We start from the raw sequence: 25,420 nt of genomic DNA, 5'->3' as shown, positions 1-25,420 counted from the left end.
GGAGGCCAAGGCAGGCGGATCACAAGGTCAGGAGATCGAGACCATCCTGGCTAACACGGTGAAACCCCGTCTCTACTAAAAATGCCAAAAGATTAGCCGGGCGTGGTGGCGGGCGCCTGTAGTCCCAGCTACTCGGGAGGCTGAGCCAGGAGAATGGCGTGAACCTGGGAGGCAGAGCTTGCAGTGAGCTGAGATTGGGCCACTGCACTCCAGCCTGGGCGACAGAGTGAGACTCTGTCTCAAACAAACAAAAAGAATTAGAGGGTAGATAATATTCTGATAATTTTGATAAGAATATTAAATACTCCTTAATAAAACTATTTTAATGTCTATGTACATTTTTTTAGATGTCTTCTTGTTATATTTTCTCAGTAGTAGTATTTTATAAGAATGACTCAAATGTGATAGAAATATTAGCCAAAGTTTTGACTGAGTTTGAATTCTTATTTGCACCTGACTCTGTGACCTTGGAGTAGTCATTAGCTATGCTTTCTTTCTCTTCCAATACAAAGAAATAAAGTATGTGTGTACATAGTGCCAGATGCTGCAAAATGCTTGATAGCACTCTTATTTCCCTCTCCTTTACATGTCTGGCATATTATGATTAACATTTTGTTTTTGGGGTTAAGAAATTAATAATGTATGAAAGAAACACCTCGGTTTCTTTCCACATCCACGAAATCACTAAGCCATTTCTGTTTATTTTCCTAAAGTGTCTAGAATCCATCCATTACTCTATATTCACCACTGTCACCATCATCGTTAACCCAGCAGCCACCTAACTCATCTCCCTACCTTCAGTCTCACCCATATTCAAAGTGTGTACCACGTCACTCCTTGATTGATTTTTCCATCACCCTTGATATAACTGCAAACCCCTACCTTAGCTTTATAACCCCTCCAGGAGCTGCTTCCAGCTTAGCTCTTCACATTTTTCCCTTCTTACTTTTCTCTTTAGTCCCCTATATTTACCTCCCCCACACTCTTCCTCCCAACTCCACTCTACACATTAGCCAGTTACCAAGCTTACCTTCTTTTAATGTACCTTTCTCTGTCTCACCTTAGGGTCTTTGTGTTCACTGTTCACACTGCCTATACTTTTTCCTACTATTACCTTTGACTTGAACAACTCTTATTCATCCTTCATTCTCAGCTTACACATTGCTTCCTCTGAGCAGGCTTATCTGAACCTGGAGGTGTTAGGTTTCTCTCCTAGCATTTTCATAGCACATTATACTTCTCCTTTCATAGCTTATTGTACTACATAATCTGTACCTACCACTACTGGGTAAGTTTCATGCAGAAAGGGACTTAATATGTTAATCTTATCTGCAAGCCTAGCTTATGCCTAGCACACAGTGGGCATCAATAAACACATTTGAATGAATGAAAATATTTTCATGAATCATCTACAGATATTTTATTGTAGGTTAAGACAAGTTTTAATATTATTATTTTTATAAGATAGACTATGAAATTAACCTATTTACTGTACATTGTATACCATGTGCTCTGTCTAAGCAAGTCTTGTTTGTGTATTCTGTAGATATTAAGAATGCCCGAGAAGGGACTAGGAGTCCAAGAACAGCTCATGAAATCAGTTTAAAGAGAAGCTATGAATCAGTGGAAGGAAATATAAAGCAAGGGATGTCAATGAGGGAGTCTCCTGTATCAGCACCGTTAGAGGGTAAAGCATTGTTTTCAGAATGTTATTTTGACACGTTATTTTATATAGTAATTTTGCATTGTTGAATTAAGTTGGATGCAATTTCTGTCATTTCCACCTGAAATGTATATTTGTATTGATATTAAGTTTATATCTGTATATAAAGTGGCACATAACAATGGAAGGAAGTAAAATTTAAGCATAATTGGTCATATCATAGGTTACTATTAGAATGTTCATATTTGAATGCTCATACAATTTGCAGATTATTCCTGTTTCAGCTAAGTGAGTTAAAAAAGGTAAAGTTTATTATGAGAACTTCTTTTTGAATCGTGAGACAGATAAAGTGGTGTAATGGATAAAGACATGAATTTAAATTTCAGCTTCACCCTTCCCTGGTAAATTCCTCTGAGCCTGTTTCTTCTTCTGTAAATTAAGGGATCGTACCTAACACTGTGTGAGGGTTGGAGGCAGGTGTCTGAACTGGTGCTGCTCATGTGATACGCCTTCAGTACATGATCAGTATGATTTTGTTTTGTTAATGGCCCACTTTGTTTAAATCTTAACCTGCCTCAACCAATTTTAAGCTAGATGAAATACTAAAAGCAGGGTAAGTCCTGTGTAATTTTCTAAGAGCTGTAGTTTTCTCTGTGTTAAAAAAAAACACACTTCTACTGTAAATATGTGTGATTATTTCTAACCCTTGATTTATATTTATCAGCAACAATAATGTGAAACTTCTTAGGAGGTTATTTACAACTCTTTCATTTCAATTTGCATGTTTCATTTAATATATTTTCCCTATTTTTATGGTATCCATATTTCCTGTTTTCCCTTTATCACAAGTATATTTCAAAGCTAAGCAATGGTTTCCAATCCTATATCTTCTTCCCTCTTGATAAAGAAGTGTTGGGATTTTAGACTTAACTTTGAAGGTATCTTTCCTTTTCAACCTTTCATTAGATGCCTTTGGTGGCCATTTTTTATTTAGGAAAATATTTACAAAGGACTGTGTGATGTCATATTAGGTACTTCTGGATAGTTCACAAACTTAAATTGACATTCCTTCCTTCATAGAGCATTTATCAAAAACGTATACTTTAAGAACAGCATTCAGTATATGTGAGTTGACATATACATTATGTTGAATAATTGAATTGCTTTCTTGTTTTGGAAGGGCTGATATGCCGAGCATTACCCAGGGGGAGTCCTCATTCTGACCTCAAAGAAAGGACTGTATTGTCTGGCTCCATAATGCAGGGTAAACTTTCTGCTTGTTTTGCATTTTTATTTATAACTGCCTCCCTGACAAAATAGTTTGACATTAATTTACAGTGTATTTCTGCTTTTCAAGATATTTTCACTTTTGAAATATTAAAGTCTTGGTTATTACTTTTCTGCCTCTGAGCTACATAATTTATTGGAAGATGATAGTTGCTTAATCTTTTAATATAGATATATCTTTATTATGCAAGAACCATTCTGTGACTATTATGAATGATCCATTAATATCATATCTCAAGCAACCCTAAAGAAATAATGATTGATGAATACTGATTTGAGGATCTACTGTAAACAGAAAGTTAATTAGAAACTACAAGATGTCAAGGCATTATTTTAAATTGTGTTAAAATATATGTAACAAAATTTACCATTTTAACCATTTTTAAGTGCACAGTTCCGTGGAATTGTTGTGCAACCATCAGCATTATTTTAATGTTTCCTGAATTCTTTTTCAAGGGACACCAAGAGCAACAACTGAAAGCTTTGAAGATGGCCTTAAATATCCCAAACAAATTAAAAGGGAAAGTCCTCCCATACGAGCATTTGAAGGTGCCATTACCAAAGGAAAACCATATGATGGCATCACCACCATCAAAGAAATGGGGCGTTCCATTCATGAGATTCCAAGGCAAGATATTTTAACTCAGGAAAGTCGGAAAACTCCAGAAGTGGTCCAGAGCACACGGCCGATAATTGAGGGTTCCATTTCCCAGGTAGCTAAGTTTTGGCTCTTTTTGTCAGTAACTGATATTTATGGAACATTTAAAAAAGTGTGACTTAATAATTATAAGTGGTTCTTATTATGTCAGACCTCCTGGAAGTAAACATGAAAGTTTCCTGTACCTTTTTTTTTTTTTTTCTTTCCTCTGTGGACCAGGCTGGAGTGCAGTGTTTGATCACAGCTCACTGTAGCCTTGACTTCCTGGGCTCAAGCGATCCTCCCACCTCAGCCTCCCGAGTAGCTAGGACTACAGGCATGTACCACCACACCCAGAATTTTTGTATTTTTGTAGAGACAGGGCTTTGCCATGTTGCCAAGGCTGGTCTCGAACTCTTGAGCTCAAGTGATCTGCCCACTTCAGCATCCCAAAGTGCTGGGATCACAGGCGTGAGCCACTGCGCCTGGCCTTTGTGTAATGGCACGATTTTGGCTCACTGCAACCTCTGCCTCCCAGGTTCAAGCGATTCTCCTGCCCCAGCCTCCCGAGTAGCTGAGATTACAGGCACCCACCACCACGCCTGGCTAATTTTGTATTTTTAGTAGAGACAGGGTTTCTCCATGTTGGTCAGGCTGGTCTCGAACTCCTGACCTTAGGTGATCTGCCCACCTCAGCCTCCCAAAGTGCTGGGATAACAGGTGTGAACCACCATGCCTGGCCTTGTGTACTTCTTATCATCAGGTTTTCTTATGTCTATACCATGGAGTGTGGAATGTGGGAAAGTATGCAGCCTAGGATCAGTGGGGTTGTGATTGAGATTTGCAAACAGACCAAAAAAGGTCACCACAGTGAACTGTAACTGCCATGGGCCAGACATAGACCTGAGATAGAAAAGTAGCCAGATAACTTTGCCACCTGTGATGTTTGTTTCTTTCCCTTTAGGGCACACCAATAAAGTTTGACAACAACTCAGGTCAATCTGCCATCAAACACAATGTCAAATCCTTAATCACGGGGCCTAGCAAACTATCCCGTGGAATGCCTCCGCTGGAAATTGTACCAGAGAACATAAAAGTGGTAGAACGGGGAAAATATGAGGATGTGAAAGCAGGCGAGACCGTGCGTTCCCGGCACACATCAGTGGTAAGCTCTGGCCCCTCCGTTCTTAGGTCCACACTGCATGAAGCTCCCAAAGCACAACTGAGCCCTGGGATTTACGATGACACCAGTGCACGGAGGACCCCTGTGAGTTATCAAAACACCATGTCCAGAGGCTCACCCATGATGAACAGAACTTCTGATGGTATGTTACATTTGTTCCTTGGTCTGATCCTTTTTATTGCATTTAAAAAAAAAAAAAAACCTTTGTCAAGTAGTAAATATCAAATTGTCAGCTTTAGAGTGTCCCAAGATCTGCAGGTCATGCTTGATTCTAGGAGTATGGAAGGCTACTAATTTAAAAGTAGGCATAACTTAAGTAAAATACCTAATATTTAAATCAAGTGCAGATTACGATGTAGTCCAGAAATGCTGTAGAGTAAGTATATTTTTAGAGTGGATTTTCAGCCAATCGCATAAGGTTTTCTGGAAGTCAGTTTTGACACTGTTCCTTCAGCGGCAGTGTGGTGTGAAAGCCGAAGGTAGCCTCTGGAACAAGACTGCATAAGCTTGAATTAACATTCTTACTGCATAAACTCAGATGAGTTACTTAGCTTTTTTGTAGCTTAGTTTCCTGATCTGTAAAATCATAATGTAACATTAAGACCTACCTCTCTGGATTGTTATGAAGATCAAATAAGGTAGTACATGTAAAGAACTTAGAATGGTGCCGAGTATTTACAAAGGGCTCGATAAATGTGAATTATTCCTGTTGGTGTTACTGTTGTTATTGTTGTTGTCACTATAACCCCATGCTACTGGCAGCTACGTCAGTTGAGAAGTGATTTTTACCAAGTGGTCCCTATCAACCTGAGGCCCTTAAAAATGCATCCACTTACCATTTTTTATTATCATAACAAATTTATTGATGGCTCACATGCTACGTCCTGGGCTGGGCACCGTGAGCTGTAGAATAGTGTTGTTGGCGGGTATGAGAGGCGTAGCACAGAGTGAGGAGAAGGGGAAGTCCTTGTTAGGGATAGGGAGGTGAGTCCAAATGCTTGTAGCTTTAGTTTTGATGGCTAATTGCCCTGCAGAGGGAAGAGCACTCCATATTTGAGCACGCTGGGACTTGGAAGGGGATGTGATAAACCAGTGTGATTTCTTTCTTTGGGCATTGTGGTAAAGTTTATAGTATCAAAATATTAGTAATTAGATGTTATGGTTACACAACCATCATGCTTGTACTTAATGCCACTGTGAATTGTACCCTTTAAAACGGCTAAAATTATAAATTTTATGTTATGTATATTTCACCACAGTTAAAAAAAATTGAGGGAATTGAGGGTGGCTGGATGCGGCGGCTCACGCCTGTAATCCCAGCACTTTGGGAGGCCAAGGCGGGTGGATCATGAGGTCAGGAGACTGAGCCCATCCTGGCCAACATGGTAAAATCTTGTCTCTACTAAAAATACAAAAAAAATTAGCCGGGCATGGTGGTGCGCTCCTGTAGTCCCAGCTACTCGGGAGGCTGAGGCAGGAGAATTGCTTGAACCCAGGAGGTAGAGACTGCAGTGAGCCAAGATCATGCCACTGCACTCCAGCCTGGGCGACAGAGCGAGACTCTATCTCAAAAAAAAAAAAAAAAAAAAATTGAGGGTGATGGCTAATAAGTGTTCGAATATATATTTATTGGTGGGACAATCTGACCACTCTGAATAACAACATTTAAAAGAAGAGAGGCTGGAGTAGGGAGGAGATAGATATTGGTGAAGTAATGAGAAAGTCATTGTGGAAGAACAGAGGAAGGAAAAAATTAGTGAAACTAGTGATTAATGGGTAGGAAGGAGGTTGCATAACACAGGCAATGAGAGAAAACTGAAGTTTACTACATGTGGGGACAAAAGAATTTAGAATGTTAAAGTCATACAAAAAACAAAATTATTCATAATGAGATTTAAAGAAGAGTATTGAATTTTATTTTTAATGTTACATAAGGTGGTAAAATACTGGTGCTATGATCCAAAAGGTGACAGTACTCTCCAAATCTCAGTTTCTACTACTTGTTTACATTTTCATATTTTGCAATATTGAATGTTAAATGTTGAGGGGAAAGAGAAGATCCAAATACATGAATATAGTCTGTATTTGAATGGTTGAGAAATGGACAAATATTATCATACTTTGCAAGTTTCTTAAGAACTTGTGGCATTGGCTCTTTTTTTCCAGTTACAATTCCTTCTAACAAGTCTACCAATCATGAAAGGAAATCGACACTGACCCCTACCCAGAGGGAAAGTATCCCAGCGAAGTCTCCAGTGCCTGGGGTGGACCCTGTCGTGAGCCACAGTCCGTTTGATCCCCATCACAGAGGCAGCACTGCAGGAGAGGTTTATCGGAGCCACCTGCCCACGCACTTGGATCCAGCCATGCCTTTTCACAGGGCTTTGGATCCTGGTAAACACAAAATACAGTGATAATTTATGGCAAATAAATATGCCACCTGTATGACTTTTCAGCTTTCTGTTGTTGTACAATATAGTACAATTGCAAGTATCATTAATGTACAGCTCAGTGAATTTTCACCAACTAAATTCCCCCATGTTACCAGCACCCAGATCAAGAAATAAAATCAGCACCCAGTAAAGAACTAAAAATAATAGTATATGAAAAGCTCTCTTATCTGATGGCACGTGGTGAAGCTAGTTGAAAAAGTGGATTAATGTGAATAATTATGTTAAAATGACAGAGGCATACCTCAAACATGTTAACTTACAGCATAAATAGACGTTCATTTACCAGAACTCTGATCTAAGGCCAAGGCTTTTTCGTAAACAAGTGATTAAACCTCACTGTCTTATATAAAAGAAATTTTTTTTTTTAAGTAAAGCTAGAACTTCCAAGTAAAGACACTTCCAAGCAATCTAAATACAGAATCCTTCTAGATTTTTTTTCCAGCCTTTTAAAGTTGTCTAGTCCACACCTGATTCAACTTCTGTTATCAAGTCTTTCCAAAGCTATTAGTTTTCAGAGAAACCACTCTTCATTCTTCCTTGATTTACAAATTATGTCATTAAGTTATATAATTCTAGTAACAAGTACAGCTGGAAGAAACTTTAGAACACCACTGACATTGGTAGACAGAATCTGATAGGTGCAGACGTGCAGGTTTCTAGAGAGCAGTCTGTGCTGGGCAGAGGGCACTGTGTTTTACACAGGGAGGGGAGAGGAGCAGTCACATCGGTTGGTACAGAGAGACTCGGCTGGGCTGTTATAATCTGCAGGACCAGCAGCTGCACCTTGTCCTCCCAGGGTGCAGTCCTTGCTCTTCCTTGCCACTGTTGGCTGAGCCCAGTCACACATGTGTTTTCTGCTCAGACCTCTTCTCTGGCCTAAATAAACTCTTTGCTTAATAAGTATCCTTCAGGTGCAAATTAGGACACAGAATACTTGTGCCTCACTTTGGTCCTTAGAGAAGAATTTTTCATTATCAGTATGCTAAATTTTAAAAGTAAGAATTATAAGAGTTATTTACATTTCATAATAGCAAAGTACCTGTGGGAAATATTTTATCTAAAAGCTGTGTAAATGCCATCAAATTATTTGTCATTTGACAACACTGTTTCAGAGGAGCCCAATACCTATTACTTAGGGCACTGTCTCCCAGATTGTGTCAGCTGACAGACTTACCTAGCTTCTAGACGAAGGAGAAGCACATATTCCAGAAAACATGTTATTTGTTTTTCTAGGGAGAACATATACATATAAAATAGGTCACTCAAGTTCTCAGACAAAATGGAATGTTTCTAGCTTCTATTTAGTGTTTATCATAGTCTTCATTTTGTAGTGGTTTCATTTGCTTGTTTTTGAGCCTGAGTTGGATTATAATGTTTTGAGGAGAGAGACATTATCTTCTACTTTTTACCATGCCTACCCCTTCCTCGTGTCTTGTGTCTTGTGTCATTCTCTCACCTAGGGGTTGCTAAAAAATACAGCTTTTTGGCCAAATCCTGTTGCCACTTGTGTTTGTAAATAAAGTTTTATTTGGATACAGCCACACCATTTATTCTTTTTTTCTGTAGCTCTTTTTGTGCTACAGTGACAGAGTTGAGTAGCTGTGACAAATGCAAAATGGCCCACAAAGCCTAAAATATATTTACCATTTGGCCCTTTATGTCAAAAGTTTGCCAATCACTGCTCCAAACACATGGACTAATTAAATGCTTATAGTCTATAATCGTTTTCACCCCCTGGAGAGTAAAGTTACTGATTGCCACAAAGTGTTTTCGTATACATTTCTGTCGGTTGTATTGGATGATCATTACTATACAAACAATTTTATTTTCAAACACAACTCTTGCAGATGCCAGGTAAAAATATAATAAAGTTACATGTCAAAGATTGAAAGTAAAACTACTTGAGAAGTTTTTAGCTACTGTTATCCTTCACCTTTTCCATTACATCTCAGACATTAGAATGAATTAGAATTGATATTGCTAATACATCAAGGTCTAAAATAAATCCACCTTAATCCTTGTGGACTTAGCTAAGTAAAAGTCCCATGTGCACTAGCTCAGCACGTGATTTTTCTCTACTCTTTTGTACATGGTGTTTAGCAAATGCATTTCAGCCAGGACAAAACTCAGTGCCTTTCTTTCATTCTCTCAATCAGCAGCAGCTGCTTACCTGTTTCAGAGACAGCTTTCACCAACTCCAGGTTACCCAAGTCAGTATCAGCTTTACGCAATGGAGAACACAAGACAGACAATCTTAAATGATTACATTACCTCACAACAGATGCAAGTGAACTTGCGTCCAGATGTGGCCAGAGGACTCTCCCCAAGAGAGCAGCCACTGGGTCTCCCATACCCAGCAACGAGAGGTGTGTGTCTTTGCATTTCAGAATTCGTAGAATTTATTATGTTTACCTAGTGTTTCTTAGGTACTCAATAAATACTTGTTGAATGAATGATGGAAAGAAAGAAAGAAAAGAACACTATATCCTTCTTCCCATAGACTTTTTAGCCCAGAGACAACATTGAGACAAGGTGTTTTGGTGAATACTGAAATTAACTAAACCAAATCCTTGTGCTGAGTATTTGTAATCCATGTCTTACAAATTTGCTCTGTCTCTTTAATCTGCCCATACTTTGAGGTTACTGATTTGAAGTACAGTCTTCAATATCCTTCTTTAGAGTTAAAGAATGTCTTAAAAAGTAATGATGATAGTAAACATTTTTATTTATATTATATACAAATTACCCTTGATTCACAGAGATAGAAAAAATCCAAATGTCATGTATGGTTCTGTACCTTTAGAATAACACTTAACATAAATTGTATTGTCTTTTGGATAGGAATCATTGACCTGACCAATATGCCTCCAACAATTTTAGTGCCTCATCCAGGGGGAACAAGCACTCCTCCCATGGACAGAATCACTTATATTCCTGGTACACAGATTACTTTCCCTCCCAGGCCGTACAACTCTGCTTCCATGTCTCCAGGTGAGATTCTACAGTTGCATACCTCTGTGATAGAACCATCATGTTTACATTTTTACAACATAGCCTTTTAAGCTACCTTGGGCAATTTTTCCTCATTTGGTTTCTTGTTTTTCTTTTAACATTTAATAGTAGTTCTTAGGTGCCAGCTGTCACTAGATACCTTAGAAATGTCTTAAAAGCTTATGTTATGCTTCAGTTCTTACCCAGGACTCTTAATAAAACAAACTTCTTTTTCTCTTTTCTTGTTTTTTGTTTTTGTTTTTGTTTTGGAGACAGAGTCTGGCTCTGTTGCCCAGGCTGGAGTGCAGTGGTGTGATCTCAGCTCACTGCAACCACCATCTCCCAGGTTCAAGAGATTCTCGTGCCTCAGCCTCTGGAGTAGCTGGGATTACAGGTGCATGCCACCACACCTGGCTAATTTTTTTGTGTGTTTTTAGTAGAGACAGGGTCTCACTATGTTGCCCAGGCTGGTCACAAACTCCTGGCCTCCGGTGATCCACCTGCCTTGGCCTCCCGAAGTGCTGAGATTATAGGTGTCAGCCACTGCACCCAGCCAAAACAAATTTCTTATATCCCAAATTTGAAGCTTTTTGAAAAATTTTCAGTCACTTAGAATTTCAGAATTGTTTGATATACTCAGTCAGTTGATATTTTTATCTTTAAGCTGCAGGTTTATGTTTTACAGGACACCCAACACACCTTGCAGCTGCTGCAAGTGCTGAGAGGGAACGGGAGCGGGAGCGGGAGAAGGAGCGGGAGCGGGAACGGATTGCTGCGGCTTCCTCCGACCTCTACCTGCGGCCGGGTCAGTGGAAGGCACTGCTCTTCCATTCTCTGGACACATCTTAGTAGTCTTGTACACTGTGCTTAATGCTGTGCACAAAAAGTTTTGATGCAAAGAAAAATTCTAAGACAACGTTATTACAGGCCCCAAGTGAAAAACAGGTGAAAGTGCTGTAGCAGCTGAGATGGTGGAAACATGAATTTTACACGGAAAAATGTTTTCATGATGAAGATATCATTTTTATTTGGTGCAAACAGTGGACTGCGGTTGGGCCGGAAGATATTGGTCACAGAGCTTTCAAGGCTGAAAGAACAGCCCTAGCAAAAACTCCTAGATATGAAGGTGTTGTTGAGCTTGAGTTTAGAGGAGGAATGGAAAATACAGTTAGCAGCTTGTGTAGCATCTTGAATTACAATGAAATGTTGTGTCCAGGAGGCAGGTGACATGATCAGAGGGACATTTACACATGAGTGGAATAGGTGGATTAAAACCCTGAAGGGTGGGTATGGCTGGTCCCAGAAGGCCAGTGAGACTCCCAGTAGTTCATGTGCGTCCTAATGGCAGCCTGGAATACTTTACACTGGGAATGGCCAGAAAAGAACTGCTGGGAGGAATATCACTGTACACTCAAAGGACTTAACTAGATATGGGGAGTGAGAAAGAGATGAGAAACAAGATTAGTCTGCAGTAAAGATAGAGCATGATGAGGGAAAGCAAAGAGATAATGATTTTAGACATACAGATTGAATATCCCAAATGCTTGGAATCAGGATGTTTTTGAATTTTGGAATATTGGCATTATGCCAGTTGGACATCCCTAATCCAAAAATAATGAAGTTTGAAATGCTCCAGTGAGTGTTTACTTTGAGTATCATGTCAGCTAAAAAGTTTTGGATGTTGGAGCATTTCTGACTTGGATTTGGGTTGCCCAGCCTATACCTAATCTCATGTGTCCATGGGGAATCTTTTTTATCCATGGTATACGTGCCCTTTTCACTTCTTTTAATTAAATCAAATCATTGACCATGTCTGTATTGTAAGATACTCTGATCTGGTACTCAGAAGAAAAGACAGAGCTTGGAGATACTGATTTAGGAGTCACCTACAAGAGCTGAAGCTCTGGCTTGAATGAGATGTCCAAGGGGCAAGAGTGTCAAAAGAAGAGTAAGTCAGTCTTTAGATATTACCAGGAGAGTTGATTTAGGTCAGGGCAAAAGGAAGCAGAGACGTGGTCAGAGAGTTAGGTGCAGAACCAAATGGCACAGTGGCAGAAGGTTGTCACATTGATATTGTCATAGGAAACAAACCTTTGAAATCAATATGAATGGCAATATATGGAAGGAGCCCAAAAGTGAGTCATCATATTTGGTCCAATAAAATCATTTCTTAGGAGTTAAATAATTCAATGGTTGCAAAGCTCAAACACATTTAGCTGTAACTACTTCACCCAGAGGATCTTGTGTAATCTATGTATAGTAAGATTATCTATGTATCTTTATCTGTGTACAATAAAAATCACTTAAGAATCTGACTATAGGAAATGCTTTAATGAATTGTAAGGCAGAACTGTAATATTGATTCCATGTTAATTGCATAAAACATGGAAAATTGATAAGAAACCCTCATACAAATGATACATAACTTTGGTAGAGACTAGATTTTTAAAATGTTTGTGATCCTACTGATGAACAAAATTTATATTTAAGGCACAAAGATACCATTTCTCTGCATCGGACATGTAAGAAAGTTGATAAATATTGTGTTGGAGTTTCTGCAGAAACAGACACTCATGTTGTCAATGGCAGTGTAAATTGGTGTAGCCTCTGTGGAGATAAAAATTTTAAATACTCTTTCGTCTAGTAATTCCACGTCTAGGAATATATCCCATAGAAATACTCAGATAAGTTGGGCATGGTGGCTCATGCCTGTAATCCCAGCTACTCAGGAGGCCAAGGCAAGAGGATTGCTTGAGGCCAGGAATTCCAAGACCAGCCTCAGCAACATGGTGAGACCCTGTCTCTAAAATATATATATAAAAAATTAGCGAGGAGCCGTGGTGTGCACCTGTAGTCCTAGCTACTCGGGAGGCTGAAGTGGGACAATCCCTTGAAGCCAGGAGTTTGAGGCTACAGTGAGCTATGGAGTGTCACTGCACTCCATCCTGGGTGACAGAGCATGACACTGTCCCTTTAAAATTTTTTAATTTAATTAAAAAAATAAATATTCATAAAAGCTGATGAATGGTTAGAAGGGAGGAAAACTGCTGAGAAGCCTGGCTGAGGTGGTGGTGTCTGTGAGAAGAGGGGTGTGTGCTGAAACAGCTAGCTGTTATGAAGCCAGTGAGCATGTTAGAAGGTTGGAGTGAGGACACAGAACAAGACGAGGTCAAGAAGAAAGTGACTGGGGAGGGATTTGAGAGTTCAAAATCCTCTACGTGAAGTAGTTCTTACCAAGTCCAAGCTCTGACTTTGTTATGGGAGAGTTAGAGTTAAGTGAACAAAAACATACCAAATATTGTAGAAGTGTAATTGTGGGAGCCAAGTTTTTTGTGGGAAGATAATGTGAATGATTTCATTTCAAAAGAGAGAGCTTGCTGAGAGAGTCACCTGTGAAGGGGACAGTGAAGAAGTGAAGCAGGGCAAACTGTGGTTGAATGAAACAGTCTCAAATCCTAGTGTAGCAGTGGTATATTATTTTCATTATGATGCTTAGAAAGTTGTGCCTGATTAGATTTTGGAAATCATATACACACTAGAGTTTGAGGAAAAATTGGAAAGATGAACTTAACATGATTTGTAGTAGTACTTCTTGTTGGTGCTGTTTTATTTCTGGAATCAAGATTGAAATTTATCAGAGAAATGGAAATAACAGTAAATGATGGCTGATGTTTTGCTTCAAGTTACTGCTGCGGTTTTATTGCATCTTTATTTGGAAACTTTTAGAACATATTTCTGGAAAGACCAGAAAGTAGACTATCAAGTTTCTTGTCTTGTTTTCCTTTTTTCTATTTAGGTATGTTAGGAAATAAACAATCCATAAGCATTGCTTCCTTTTGTCTCTAGCTTCCTCCTTATGTCTTTGTTTCTTTTTCTTTTTCACCTCTGCAGGCTCAGAACAGCCTGGCCGACCTGGCAGTCATGGATATGTTCGCTCACCTTCCCCTTCAGTAAGAACTCAGGAGACCATGTTGCAACAGAGACCCAGTGTTTTCCAAGGAACCAATGGAACCAGTGTAATCACACCTTTGGATCCAACTGCTCAGCTACGAATCATGTCAGTCTCTTGTACATATTTTGACAAAAAATGTCTCTTGCATATACATTTTAAAATTTGTGACTGCAATAGTCTAAGTATAGTCATGCTTTTCTGCCCGTGCCATGAAGCCTTTTTTTGTTGTTGCAGTTTGTCCTTCCATCTCCCCACCACATTCCCAGCAAATGGTCTTCCCTTCACAGAGCTGTGATTTGGTTTTATTTACAGGCCACTGCCTGCTGGGGGCCCTTCAATAAGCCAAGGCCTGCCAGCCTCCCGTTACAACACTGCTGCGGATGCCCTGGCTGCTCTTGTGGATGCTGCAGCTTCTGCACCCCAGATGGATGTGTCCAAAACAAAAGAGAGTAAGCATGAAGCTGCCAGGTTAGAAGAAAATTTGAGAAGCAGGTCAGCAGCAGTTAGTGAACAGCAGCAGCTAGAGCAGAAAACCCTGGAGGTGGAGAAGAGATCTGTTCAGTGTTTATACACTTCTTCAGCCTTTCCAAGTGGCAAGCCCCAGCCTCATTCTTCAGTAGTTTATTCTGAGGCTGGGAAAGATAAAGGGCCTCCTCCAAAATCCAGATATGAGGAAGAGCTAAGGACCCGAGGGAAGACTACCATTACTGCAGCTAACTTCATAGACGTGATCATCACCCGGCAAATTGCCTCGGACAAGGATGCGAGGGAACGTGGCTCTCAAAGTTCAGACTCTTCTAGTAGCTGTATGTATTTCAATCCGAGTTTCACCATGTGATGTCTGAGTAAAGAATTACTTTATTCTTTAGATCAAATAGAACTATATGGTATTTAAAAATCCTAATGGTTGATAGTAAATGTAATGCAAAAATGTATCTTCTGCTGTTTTTATGATTATTTAAATATCCCAGTTTCCTACATATAAGCCTATCAATGTATCTTTCACAAGAAAACTGTATCATTCATGTAATTAAATCTGGAAAGTAGAAGGCAGACCTTATTAACATATTTAGGCATCTGAAAGGTAATGGATATATCGCCAGGCTCTGTGCTGCTGAGGTGTAATTTCTCAGGAAGCATTTGCTAGGACACGGTTCTGTATTTATGCCAATACCCCAAAGCCTCTAATATCCTTTTTCCAAGACACAGATTTTTAAAAGTGAGACTACCTATTATTGGTGATTGGTATTTATATTGCATCTTTTTTGCAAGTTGGATTTTGTTCAAGTCTGGTTAGTCATTATGATGGCTACACTGCAAATCTGTTAGAATTCACAGGTCTACATTAAAATGCTAGAAAAGTTACTTTTTAAATTTTCTTTTAAACTATTGCCTCAATTCTATGTGGAATTTCAGAAAGAACAAGCAAGTATTTAAATAAGCATCTGCTAATACTGGAAGTAATTTAATCATATATAGTCATCTTTCTGTTATCTCCATTGAATAAATTCAGTAGAGTTAGATGTCATGAAAAAAAATGATTTCTCATGCTCCAGAATGCAATGTGCAGTTCTTTTGATCTCTGAGTATCCACTAGCTTAATTATAATCTGTTTAGGTCATATCTACCTCATTGCTGAGGCTTTTAGAGAGAGAGGTAGTGTTGTGTAGACAAAAGACTTCTTTTAACCTGGGATTAGGAAAATCTGCAATACAGATTTTCTGCATGCAGAAAATTGCTAGCCGAGAAAGAGATATTCTGTAGTTGTATGAATAGGTCTTTTGAAGGGAAGTCGCCGGCACACTGGGAGCTCCCACCTGGGCTTATTGAATGATATAGCACATGGGTTCCTTAATCATTGGATTAAATATTTCTTTTCAGTTTGCATCACAAACCAAATGTTGCTGTAGGAATTTGATTTTCAGAAGGTGTGAAAATAGAAAGCTCATCTTTTCTGAGTGTCCATGTCTCTGTGTGTGGTTATCTTTTTTGTCACTGGTCAGTGAATTCCATGATGTCCAAAGGCTATGTACAGTTCTTCAGTGTGGTTTTCAGTTTGACTCTTGAGAGCCTTCCTCATCCTGAAGGTGAAGTCCATTGCTATAGTCTTGCCCCTTAAGGCTTCAAGAACAATGTGAACATGGTTCGGATTCTGACTTTCTACTGAGTGAATATTGGAAGTTGTAAGCAGATTTAGGATGTTGAATACATAAACAGTGATGAGTAACAGTGGATACAAAAGTCACAAATTACCATAAACTTCTTAGAATATAGTGATTCATTTTAGTTTCTCAATGATCATTTCTGTCCCATTTATCAAGTTTCCAATCTCCTAAGTGTACTAGAACCCAGGTAGCTGCAGTTTCCATGACCTGGTGGGGATAGGAAGGACTGTTGAGTACCAGAGGAGCAGGTGGTGGCTAGGGAGCAGAGTTCATTCAGTGCTCTCAGATTCTGTAGTGTAGTTTGTAGATGTGAAGAGCCCTCTGAATTCAGAGGTTCCTGAGCAGGCGGTTACATCTGCTCCCAACTGTCAGCTCTGAGGCCATGGCAGGACTGTGAAAAGCTGCCTGTTAGCCCCACTGCATAGCCCCTCTGTTTACTTGGGAACTGCATCTTAGAGGAGGTCCTTTTCTGATGTGGGTATCCTCCAGAGTTGGTTGACATCCTCCCTTTCTGGGGATATACTTCCCTTCAGACATTCTCTACCATTTCTGGTTATTTTCACAATGTAACACAGTGCTAAAAAATTATTAATGTTTGGAGTAACTTTTGTTAGCAATACTCCAGTTATTTGAGAAAATCATTATATAGTGTTATATAATCCATAGCTTTAAAATCATCATGGTGGTGAATGAAGCAGCTTTATAGCCTCAGCGTTTTTCTAAGAACAGAATGTCCCACAGAATTGGAATTATTGGAATCAGTTATTGAGATCTACTCCCTCATTTGTTTATTAACTTCTTCGATAAATGTTCCCTGGTGATTTCTTTTCCAGCTCCCAGGAAAATATCATAAATCTGTTCTCTGTTCTGCCTCATTCCAGTGTTTATTATTGGGCTTCAAAACATGTCTTTTTTTTTTTTTTTTGAGACGGAGTTTCACTCTTGTTGCCCAGGATGGAGTGCAATGGCACAATCTCAGCTCACCACAACCTTCGCCTCCCGGGTTCAAGCGATTCTCCGGCCTCAGCCACCCGAGTAGCTGGGATTACAGGCATGAGCTACCACGCCCTACTAATTTTGTATTTTTTTTTAGTAGAGACAGAGTTTCTCCACATTGGTCAGGCTGGTCTCAAACCCCCAACCTCAGGTGATCCACCTGCCTTGGCCTCCCAAAGTGCTGGGATTACAGGCATGAGCCACTGCACCCAGCCTAAAACATGTCTTAAAGCCCATAAAACTTCAGAAAACCCTCATTAACCTGAAATACCATTGAACATGGTTGATCAGAATTGAAAATCTGCTATGGGTGTGAAGAACTTAGACTTCAGAAACTTTTCCCAGGATTAGTTTTGAAATAAGATTTTCTTTTCTTAAAGTATCTTCTCACAGGTATGAAACACCTAGCGATGCTATTGAGGTGATAAGTCCTGCCAGCTCACCTGCGCCACCCCAGGAAAAACTGCAGACCTATCAGCCAGAGGTTGTTAAGGCAAATCAAGCCGAAAGTATGTCTTCTTAAGCTACCATTTACATGTTTTCATATTTGCATTTACCATTTGCTTCTAATTATCTGTCTAGACCATAGTAAGAATTAACTTGTTTTGTTTGTTTTAGGGTAATCTTACATGAGCCTGCTTTAGAAACAGCTATCAATTCTTTTTTATTTTTTAATGATACAGAGAATAGTTTATATTAATTTTGTTTGCTTACTCCTGCATTTATATTTTCTTCTACTATTCCTCAGACTTCTTCAGTGAATAATATTTTTTTTCCAAAATTAAGATAAGTTCTTTGTTTGGAGCTATGTACCACATCCTTTCATGTGTTCATCTGAATTATATTTAATCTTTGATAATGAGTGAAAAGCACAGACATTCCTGGAGTAAGACATCTATGTGTTCTCTACTAGATGATCCTACCAGACAATATGAAGGACCATTACATCACTATCGACCACAGCAGGAATCACCATCTCCCCAACAACAGCTGCCCCCTTCTTCACAGGCAGAGGGAATGGGGCAAGTGCCCAGGACCCATCGGCTCATCACACTTGCTGATCACATCTGTGTAAGTTTTTCATTATTCTTAGTTAATTTTTCTTTTTTGATCATGGGGAAAGCAGATTTCATATAGAAAAAGAAATTTATAATAAAGATATCTAGATTTCTTAATACTTTTTTTTTTTGCAAGTACTCAATGAATTTTACCACTTCCTTCTTTTCTCATTCACAGCAAATTATCACACAAGATTTTGCTAGAAATCAAGTTTCCTCGCAGACTCCCCAGCAGCCTCCTACTTCTACATTCCAGAACTCACCATCTGCTTTGGTGTCTACACCTGTGAGGACTAAAACATCAAACCGTTACAGCCCAGAATCCCAGGCTCAGTCTGTCCATCATCAAAGACCAGGTTCAAGGGTCTCTCCAGAAAATCTTGTGGACAAATCCAGGGGAAGGTATGATCTTTATTCCAAATTATATATAAATTTCCCAACAGTAAAACAAATGGAATATATCTACAGGATAAGGAATTTGTTTCTCACAACTAAAGTTCATTTGCCTTTATTCCCAGGAAAGTGTAAATGAGCTTTCTTCCCCCTGAATATTATTCTTAGAATGTCCACTGTCTTGGCATTTGGTACTATGACTTTTTAATATATGTTCAAAAGATGATTATATTCTGTTTGTTGGTTTGTAAAGACAGTTAAGAAGAATGTGTAGTTTGGTAGTGGTTTGGGGACACTTCAGTGGTCCTTCCGAATAATACCTCTCATATTTATCTGTCTCAATGGTTTCTACTGGGTCAGCATCAGTAGAAGTTTAAGAAGGTGATATTGGCCAGGCATAGTGGCTTATACCTATAATGCCAGCACTTTGGGAGGCTGAGGTAGGAGGATTGCATGAGCCCAGGAATTTGAGACCAGCCTGGGCAACATAGTGAGATCTCATCTCTACAAAAAAAAGTTTATATATATATTTTTTGTTTGTTTGCTTGCTTCTGCATTTATATTTTATTCTAGTCCTCAGACTTCTGTCAGTGAATAATTATATATATGTGTATAGATATACACACATATGTATACACACACACATACATATTTTAAGGTGACCTTAAATAAAGGAAAGGGAAGCCAATAGTGGCATCATGAGTGGAAACATGTTATATGCCAGGGCTCTGATAAAGAGCATATCTTCTTACCTGATATTCTGTGCTTGGTTAAAATAAAGTGGACACAGGATTCTTGCTTCAAAGTGGTAGACTAAATACTAGCAAATGTTAAATTATAGTTAACAAGCACAAAGGGAAATAAATTTAAGAATGCTGAGAAGGCCGGGCATGGTGGCTTATGCCTGTAATCCCAGCACTTTGGGAGGCCAAGCTGGGTGCACCATCTGAGGTCAGGAGCTCAAGACCAACCTGGCCAACATGGCGAAACCCCGTCTCTACAGAAATACAAAAAAAAATTAGCCAGGCATGATGGCAGGTGCCTGTAATCCCAGCTACTCAGGAGGCTGAGGCAGAAGAATCGCTTGAACCTGGGTGGAAGAATAACTTGAACCCAAGATCATGCCATTGCACTGCAGCCTGGGCAACATAGTGAGACTCCGTCTCAAAAAAAAAATAAAATAAAATAAAAAGAATGCTGAGAACAAGACTGAGATATGGGCAGATCAAAGATTCTGGCAAATACCTGGAAGACATAGAGGACAGATGAGCCAGAGTAATGGAAGCCATGGCTCAGAGCCTGAAAAATAGAAATTTGTAGCAGAAGTGATTCTCCAGCCTACCTACCAACCCATCAAAGTGAGCAAAGAGCAGAAAGAAGAATATAAATAAGAAGCTAAATGGTCTTCTTTTTAAAAAAAGATTATTGTGGGTTTTCAAATACATACAAAAGTAGAGAGAACAAGTATAATACACCTCTAGGTATCCATCACCCAATTTTGGTAATCATCAGTGTATGACGAGTTTTGTTTCATTTTTATCCCTGCTTGCCCCAACCCCCAAACTGGATAATTTTGAAGCAAATCTCGGACTTAGTCGTTAGAAGCAGCTGGATAACCTTAAGGATAAGATGAAAGCACATTTATTCCCTTTCAGCCAAAACAAAACCAAAAAAAGAAAAGAAATGCAATTATCAAAGAAAAATGGAAAACTGTATATAGCATTGTCATGGTCCATTCCTGATGAAAATGTTCACACAATCTGTGGTGTTAGAAAACAGCATCAGCTGATTTTCATTTTAGTTATTTATTTATTTAACTTTCATTTTAAGTTCAGGAGTACATGCGCAGGTTTTTTATATAGGTAAACTTGCGTTGTGGGGGTTTGTTGTAAAGATTATTTTGTCACCCAGGTATTAAGCCTGGTACCCATTAGTTATTTTTTCCTGAGCCTCCTCCTCCCATCCTCCACCCTCCAATAGGCCCTAGTGTGTGTTGTTCTCTTCCATGTGTCCGTGTGTTCTCACCATTTAGCTCCCACTTATAAGTGAGAACACGTGGTATTTGGTTTTCTGTTCTTGCGTTAGTTTGCTAAGGATAATGGCCTCCAGCTCCATCCATGCCCCTGAAAAGGACAGGAGCTCGTTCTTTTTCATGGCTGCAATAGTATTCCATGGTGTATATGTACCACATTGTCTTTATCCAATCAATCACTGATGGGCATTTGGGTTGATTCCATGTCTTTGCTGTTGTCAGTAGTGCTACAGTGAACATACACGTGCATGTGTCTTTATAATAGAATGATTTATATTCCTTTGGGTATATACCCAGTAATGGGATTGTTGGGTTGAGTGGTAGTTCTGTATTTAGGTCTTTGAGGAATTTCCACAGTGTCTTCCACAATGGTTGAACTAATTTACACTCCCACCAATAGTGTATAAGTGTTCCATTTTCTCCACAGTCTTGCCAGGATCTGTTATTTTTTCACTTTTTAATAGCCATTCTGACTGGCGTGAGATGGTATCTCATTTTGGTTTTGATTTGCACTTACTCTTTTTTTTTTTAAAAAAAAAAAAAAAAACCAGTGTCTTGCCCTGTTGCCCAGGCTACAGTGCAGTGGTGTAATCTTAGCTCACTGCAACCTCCACCTCCCAGGTTCAAGTGATTCTCCTGCCTCAGCCTCCTAAGTAGCTAGGATTACAGGCTCCTGCCACCATACCCAGTTAATTTTTGTATTTTTAGTAGACACAGGGTTTCACTATGTTGGCCAGGCTGTTCTCGAACTCCTGACCTTAGCTGATCTACCCGCCTCAGCTTCCCAAAGTGGTGGGATTACAGGCATGAGCCACTGCACCTGGCTTCATTTGCACTTCTCTAATGATCAGTGATATTGAGCTTTTTTTTCATATGCTTCTTGGCTGCATATATGTCCTTTTGAAAAGTGTCTGTTCATGTCATTTGCCCACTCTCCTTTTTATCTCATTCTGTTTGCCCAGGCTGGATTTCAGTGGTGCAGTCTTGGCTCACAGCAGCCTCAACTCTCCCAGGCTCAGGTGATTGTCCCACCTCAGCCTCCCAAGTAGCTGGGATTACAGGCACACGCCACCACACTCACTTTACCTGCTCTTTAATGGAGTTGTTTTTTTCTTGTAAATTTGTTTAAGCTCTTTATACATGCTGGATATTAGACCTTTGTCAGATGCATAGTTTGCAAAATTTTTCTCCCATTCTATAGGTTGTCTGTTCACTCTGTTGATAGTTTCCTTTGCTGTGCAGAAGCTCTTTAAATTAGATCCCACTTGTCAATTTTTGCTTTTGTTCCCATTGCTTTTGGTGTCTTTGTTATGAAATCTTTGTCCCTGCCTATGTCCTGAAAGGTATTTCCTAGGTTGTCTTCCAAGGTTTTTATAGTTTTTTTTTTTTTTTTACATTTAAGTCTTTAATCCATCTTGAGTTAATTTTAATATGTGGTATAAAGAAGGGGCCCAGTTTCAGTCTTCTGCATGTGATAGCCAGTTATCCCAGCACTATTTATTGATAGGGAATCCTTTACTCATTGCTGGTTTTTGTCAGGTTTGTCGAAGATCAGACAGTTGTAGGTGTGAGGCCTTATTTCTGGATTCTCTGTTCTGTTCCATTGGTCTGTGTGTCTTATCTTTGTACCAGTACAATGCTGTTTTGGTTACTGTAGCCCTGTATTATAGTTTGAAGTCAGGTAGTATGACACCTACAATGTTGTTCTTTTTGCTTAGTATTGCCTTGGCTATTCGGGCTCTTTTTTGGATCTATATGAATTTTAAAATAGTTTTTTCTAGTTGTGTGAAGAATGTCATTGGTAGTTTAATAGGAATAGCATTGGGCAGTATGGCCATTTTAATGATATTGATTCTTCTTATCCATGAGCATGGAATGTTTTTTCATTTTTTATCTTTTCATCTTTTATCTCTTTGAGAAGTGTTTTGTAGTTCCCCTTGTAGAGATCTTTCACCTCCCTGGTTAGCTGTATTCCTAGGTATTTTATTCTTTTTGTGGCAGTTGTGAATCGAATTGCATTCCTTATTTGGCTCTTGGCTTGGCTCTATTGGTGTATAGGAATGCTAGTGATTTTTTGCACACTGATGTATCCTGAGACTTTGCTGAAGTTGTTTATCAGCTTAAGGAGTTTTGGGGCTGAGACTATGGAGTTTTCTAGATATGGGATTGTGTCCTCTGCAAACAGAGATAGTTTGACTTCTTTCTTCCTATTTGGATGCCGTTTCTTTCGTTCTCTTGCCTGATCACCCTGGTCAAGACTTCCAATAGGATGTTGAATATAAGTGGTGACAGAGGGCATCCTTGTTGTGTGCTGGCTTTCAAGAGGAATGCTTCTAGCTTTTCCCCATTCAGTACGATGTTGGCTGTGGGTTTTCATATATGGCTCTTTTATTATGTTGAGGTATGTTCCTTCAATATCTAGTTTACTGAGTTTTTAACATGAAAGGGTACTGAATTTTATTGAAAGCCTTTTCTGCATCTATTGAGATTTGTGTATATTGAACCAACCTTGCATCCTAGGGATGACATCTACTTGATTGTGGTGAATAAGCTTTTTAATGTTTTGCTGGATTTGGTTTGCCAGTATTTTGTTGAGGATTTTTGCATTGATGTTCATCAAGGATATTGGCCAGAAGTTTTCTTTTTATTGTTGTGTCTCTGCCAAGTTTTGGTATCAGGATAATGCTGGCCTCATAGAAGGAGATAGGGAGGAGTCCTTCCTTAATGTTTGGAATATTTTCAGTAGGAATGGTGCCAGCTCTTTTTGTACATCTGGTAGAATTCATCAGTGAATGTGTCTGGTCATGGGCTTTTTTTGGGTGGTAGGCTATTTATTACTGACTCAGTTTCAGAGCACATTATTGGTCTGTTCAGGGAATCAGTTTTTTCCTGGTTCAGTTTTGGGAGGGTATATGTGACCAGAAATTTATCCATTTCTTCTAGATTTCCTAGGTTATATGCATAAAGGTGTTCATAATATTTTCTTGTGATTGTGTTTCTGTGGGGTCAGTGGTAATATTCCTTGTCATTTCTGATTGTGTTTATTTGAATCTTCTCTATTAGTCTTAGCTAGCAGTCTGTTTCATTAATTTTTTCTAAAAACCAGATTCTGAGGCCGGGCATGGTGGCTCACGCCTGTAATCCCAGCACTTTGGGAGGCCGAGGCAGGCAGATCATGAGGTCAGGAGATCGAGACCATCCTGGCTAACACGGTGAAACCCCGTCTCTACTAAAAAAAATAAAAATACAAAAAATTAGCCAGGTATGGTGGCCAGCACCTGTAGTTCCAGTTACTCAGGAGGCTGAGGCAGGAGAATGGCGTGAACCTGGGAGGCGGAGCTTGCAGTGAGCCAAGATCGCGCCGCTGCACTCCAGCCTGGGCGACAGAGCGAGACTCCGTCTCAAAACAAAACAAAACAAAAACCAGATCCTGAATTTGTTGATCTTTTGAGTGTTTTTTTGTGTCTGAATCTCCTTCACTTCAGCTTCAGTTTTGGTTATTTTATTTATTTATTTATTTATTTATTGAGAAGGAGTTTCACTCTTGTTGTCTAGGCTGGAATGCAATGATGCAATCTCGGCTCACCACAACGTCTGCCTCCCGGTTCAAGCAATTCTCCTGCCTCAGCCTCTCGAGTAGCTGGGATTACAGGCATGTGCCACCACCCCAGCTAATTTTGTATTTTTTTAGTAGAGACGGGGTTTCTCCACGTTGGTCAGGCTGGTCTCAAACTCCTGACCTCAGGTGATCTGCCTGCCTTGGCGTCCCAAAGTGCTGGGATTACAGGTGTGAGCCACCGTGCCCGGCAGTTTTGGTTATTTCTTGTCTTCTGCTAGCTTTGGGATTTGTTTGCTCTTGGTTGTGATGTTAGCTTGTTAACTTGAGATCTTTCTAACTTTTTGATGTGGATATTTAGTGCTATAAATTTCCCTGTCGACACTGCCTTAGCTGTGTCCCAGAGATTCTGGTATGTTGTATCTTTGTTCTCATTAGTTTCAAAAAACTTGCTTTCTGCCTTTATTTCATTATGTACTCCAGGAGCAGGTTATTCAATTTCCATGTAATTGTATGGAGTGATTTTTATAAGCAAAACACAGAGGAGTTTCTCTGTAGTTCTAGAAAAGGATGTGATGCAATAAATCATAAAAATGGCTGACAGATATTGGGAGGTGAGGGTTGCATAGGAAAGAGATGTAGAAGTAAGGGTATGTGTGCTAATTTTTTCTTTTTTTTTTTTTTTTTTGAGACGGAGTCTTGCTCTGTCTCCCAGGCAATTTTTTCATTTTTAAAAAAGAAAATATAAAAGGCTGAAGTATGCCATGTAAAGGCAAAATGGACAAAGTTAAAATAAAATAGGCAAGCCAGCACGGTAGCTGACACCTGTAATTTCAGTGCTTTGGGAGACCAAGGCGAGAGGATCGCTTGAGGCCAGCAGTTCAAGACCAGCCTGGGCAACATAGTGAGACCCCATCTCCACAAAAAAACTAAAAAATAAAATTGCCCAGGCATGGTGGCATGCACCTGTAGTCCCAGCTACTTGGGAGCCTGAGGTGGGAGGATCACGTGAGCCCAGAAGTCGAGGCTGCAGTAAGCAGTGATCGTACTACTG

At 39.5% G+C, this 25,420-nt stretch overlaps 1 protein-coding gene across 30 annotated transcripts in view; it reads left to right on the top strand.

Annotated features, from left to right (window-relative positions):
• The window catches only part of NCOR1 (nuclear receptor corepressor 1), a 186,471-nt gene that overhangs the window by 141,152 nt on the left and 19,899 nt on the right, over nucleotides 1-25,420 (top strand). For 21 of the 30 annotated variants that reach the window (XM_063629336.1, XM_063629334.1, XM_063629330.1 and 18 more), the window contains 13 exons: nucleotides 1,547-1,687; nucleotides 2,844-2,927; nucleotides 3,407-3,663; nucleotides 4,552-4,912; nucleotides 6,937-7,164; nucleotides 9,380-9,589; nucleotides 10,065-10,214; nucleotides 10,900-11,019; nucleotides 14,106-14,271; nucleotides 14,479-14,972; nucleotides 17,708-17,836; nucleotides 18,241-18,398; nucleotides 18,564-18,787. In XM_063629336.1, coding sequence (XP_063485406.1) covers nucleotides 1,547-1,687; nucleotides 2,844-2,927; nucleotides 3,407-3,663; nucleotides 4,552-4,912; nucleotides 6,937-7,164; nucleotides 9,380-9,589; nucleotides 10,065-10,214; nucleotides 10,900-11,019; nucleotides 14,106-14,271; nucleotides 14,479-14,972; nucleotides 17,708-17,836; nucleotides 18,241-18,398; nucleotides 18,564-18,787 — 2,722 coding nt within the window. The remainder of the gene's footprint in view (nucleotides 1-1,546; nucleotides 1,688-2,843; nucleotides 2,928-3,406; nucleotides 3,664-4,551; nucleotides 4,913-6,936; nucleotides 7,165-9,379; nucleotides 9,590-10,064; nucleotides 10,215-10,899; nucleotides 11,020-14,105; nucleotides 14,272-14,478; nucleotides 14,973-17,707; nucleotides 17,837-18,240; nucleotides 18,399-18,563; nucleotides 18,788-25,420) is intronic. The other 9 variants (XM_063629340.1, XM_063629338.1, XM_063629331.1 and 6 more) reach the window with 3 other exon arrangements.

The sequence above is a fragment of the Symphalangus syndactylus genome, chromosome 20 (assembly GCF_028878055.3).
Source record: "Symphalangus syndactylus isolate Jambi chromosome 20, NHGRI_mSymSyn1-v2.1_pri, whole genome shotgun sequence".
NCBI classification, from domain to species: Eukaryota; Metazoa; Chordata; class Mammalia; order Primates; family Hylobatidae; genus Symphalangus; species Symphalangus syndactylus.
This window is presented reverse-complemented; position numbering and strand designations above follow the sequence as displayed.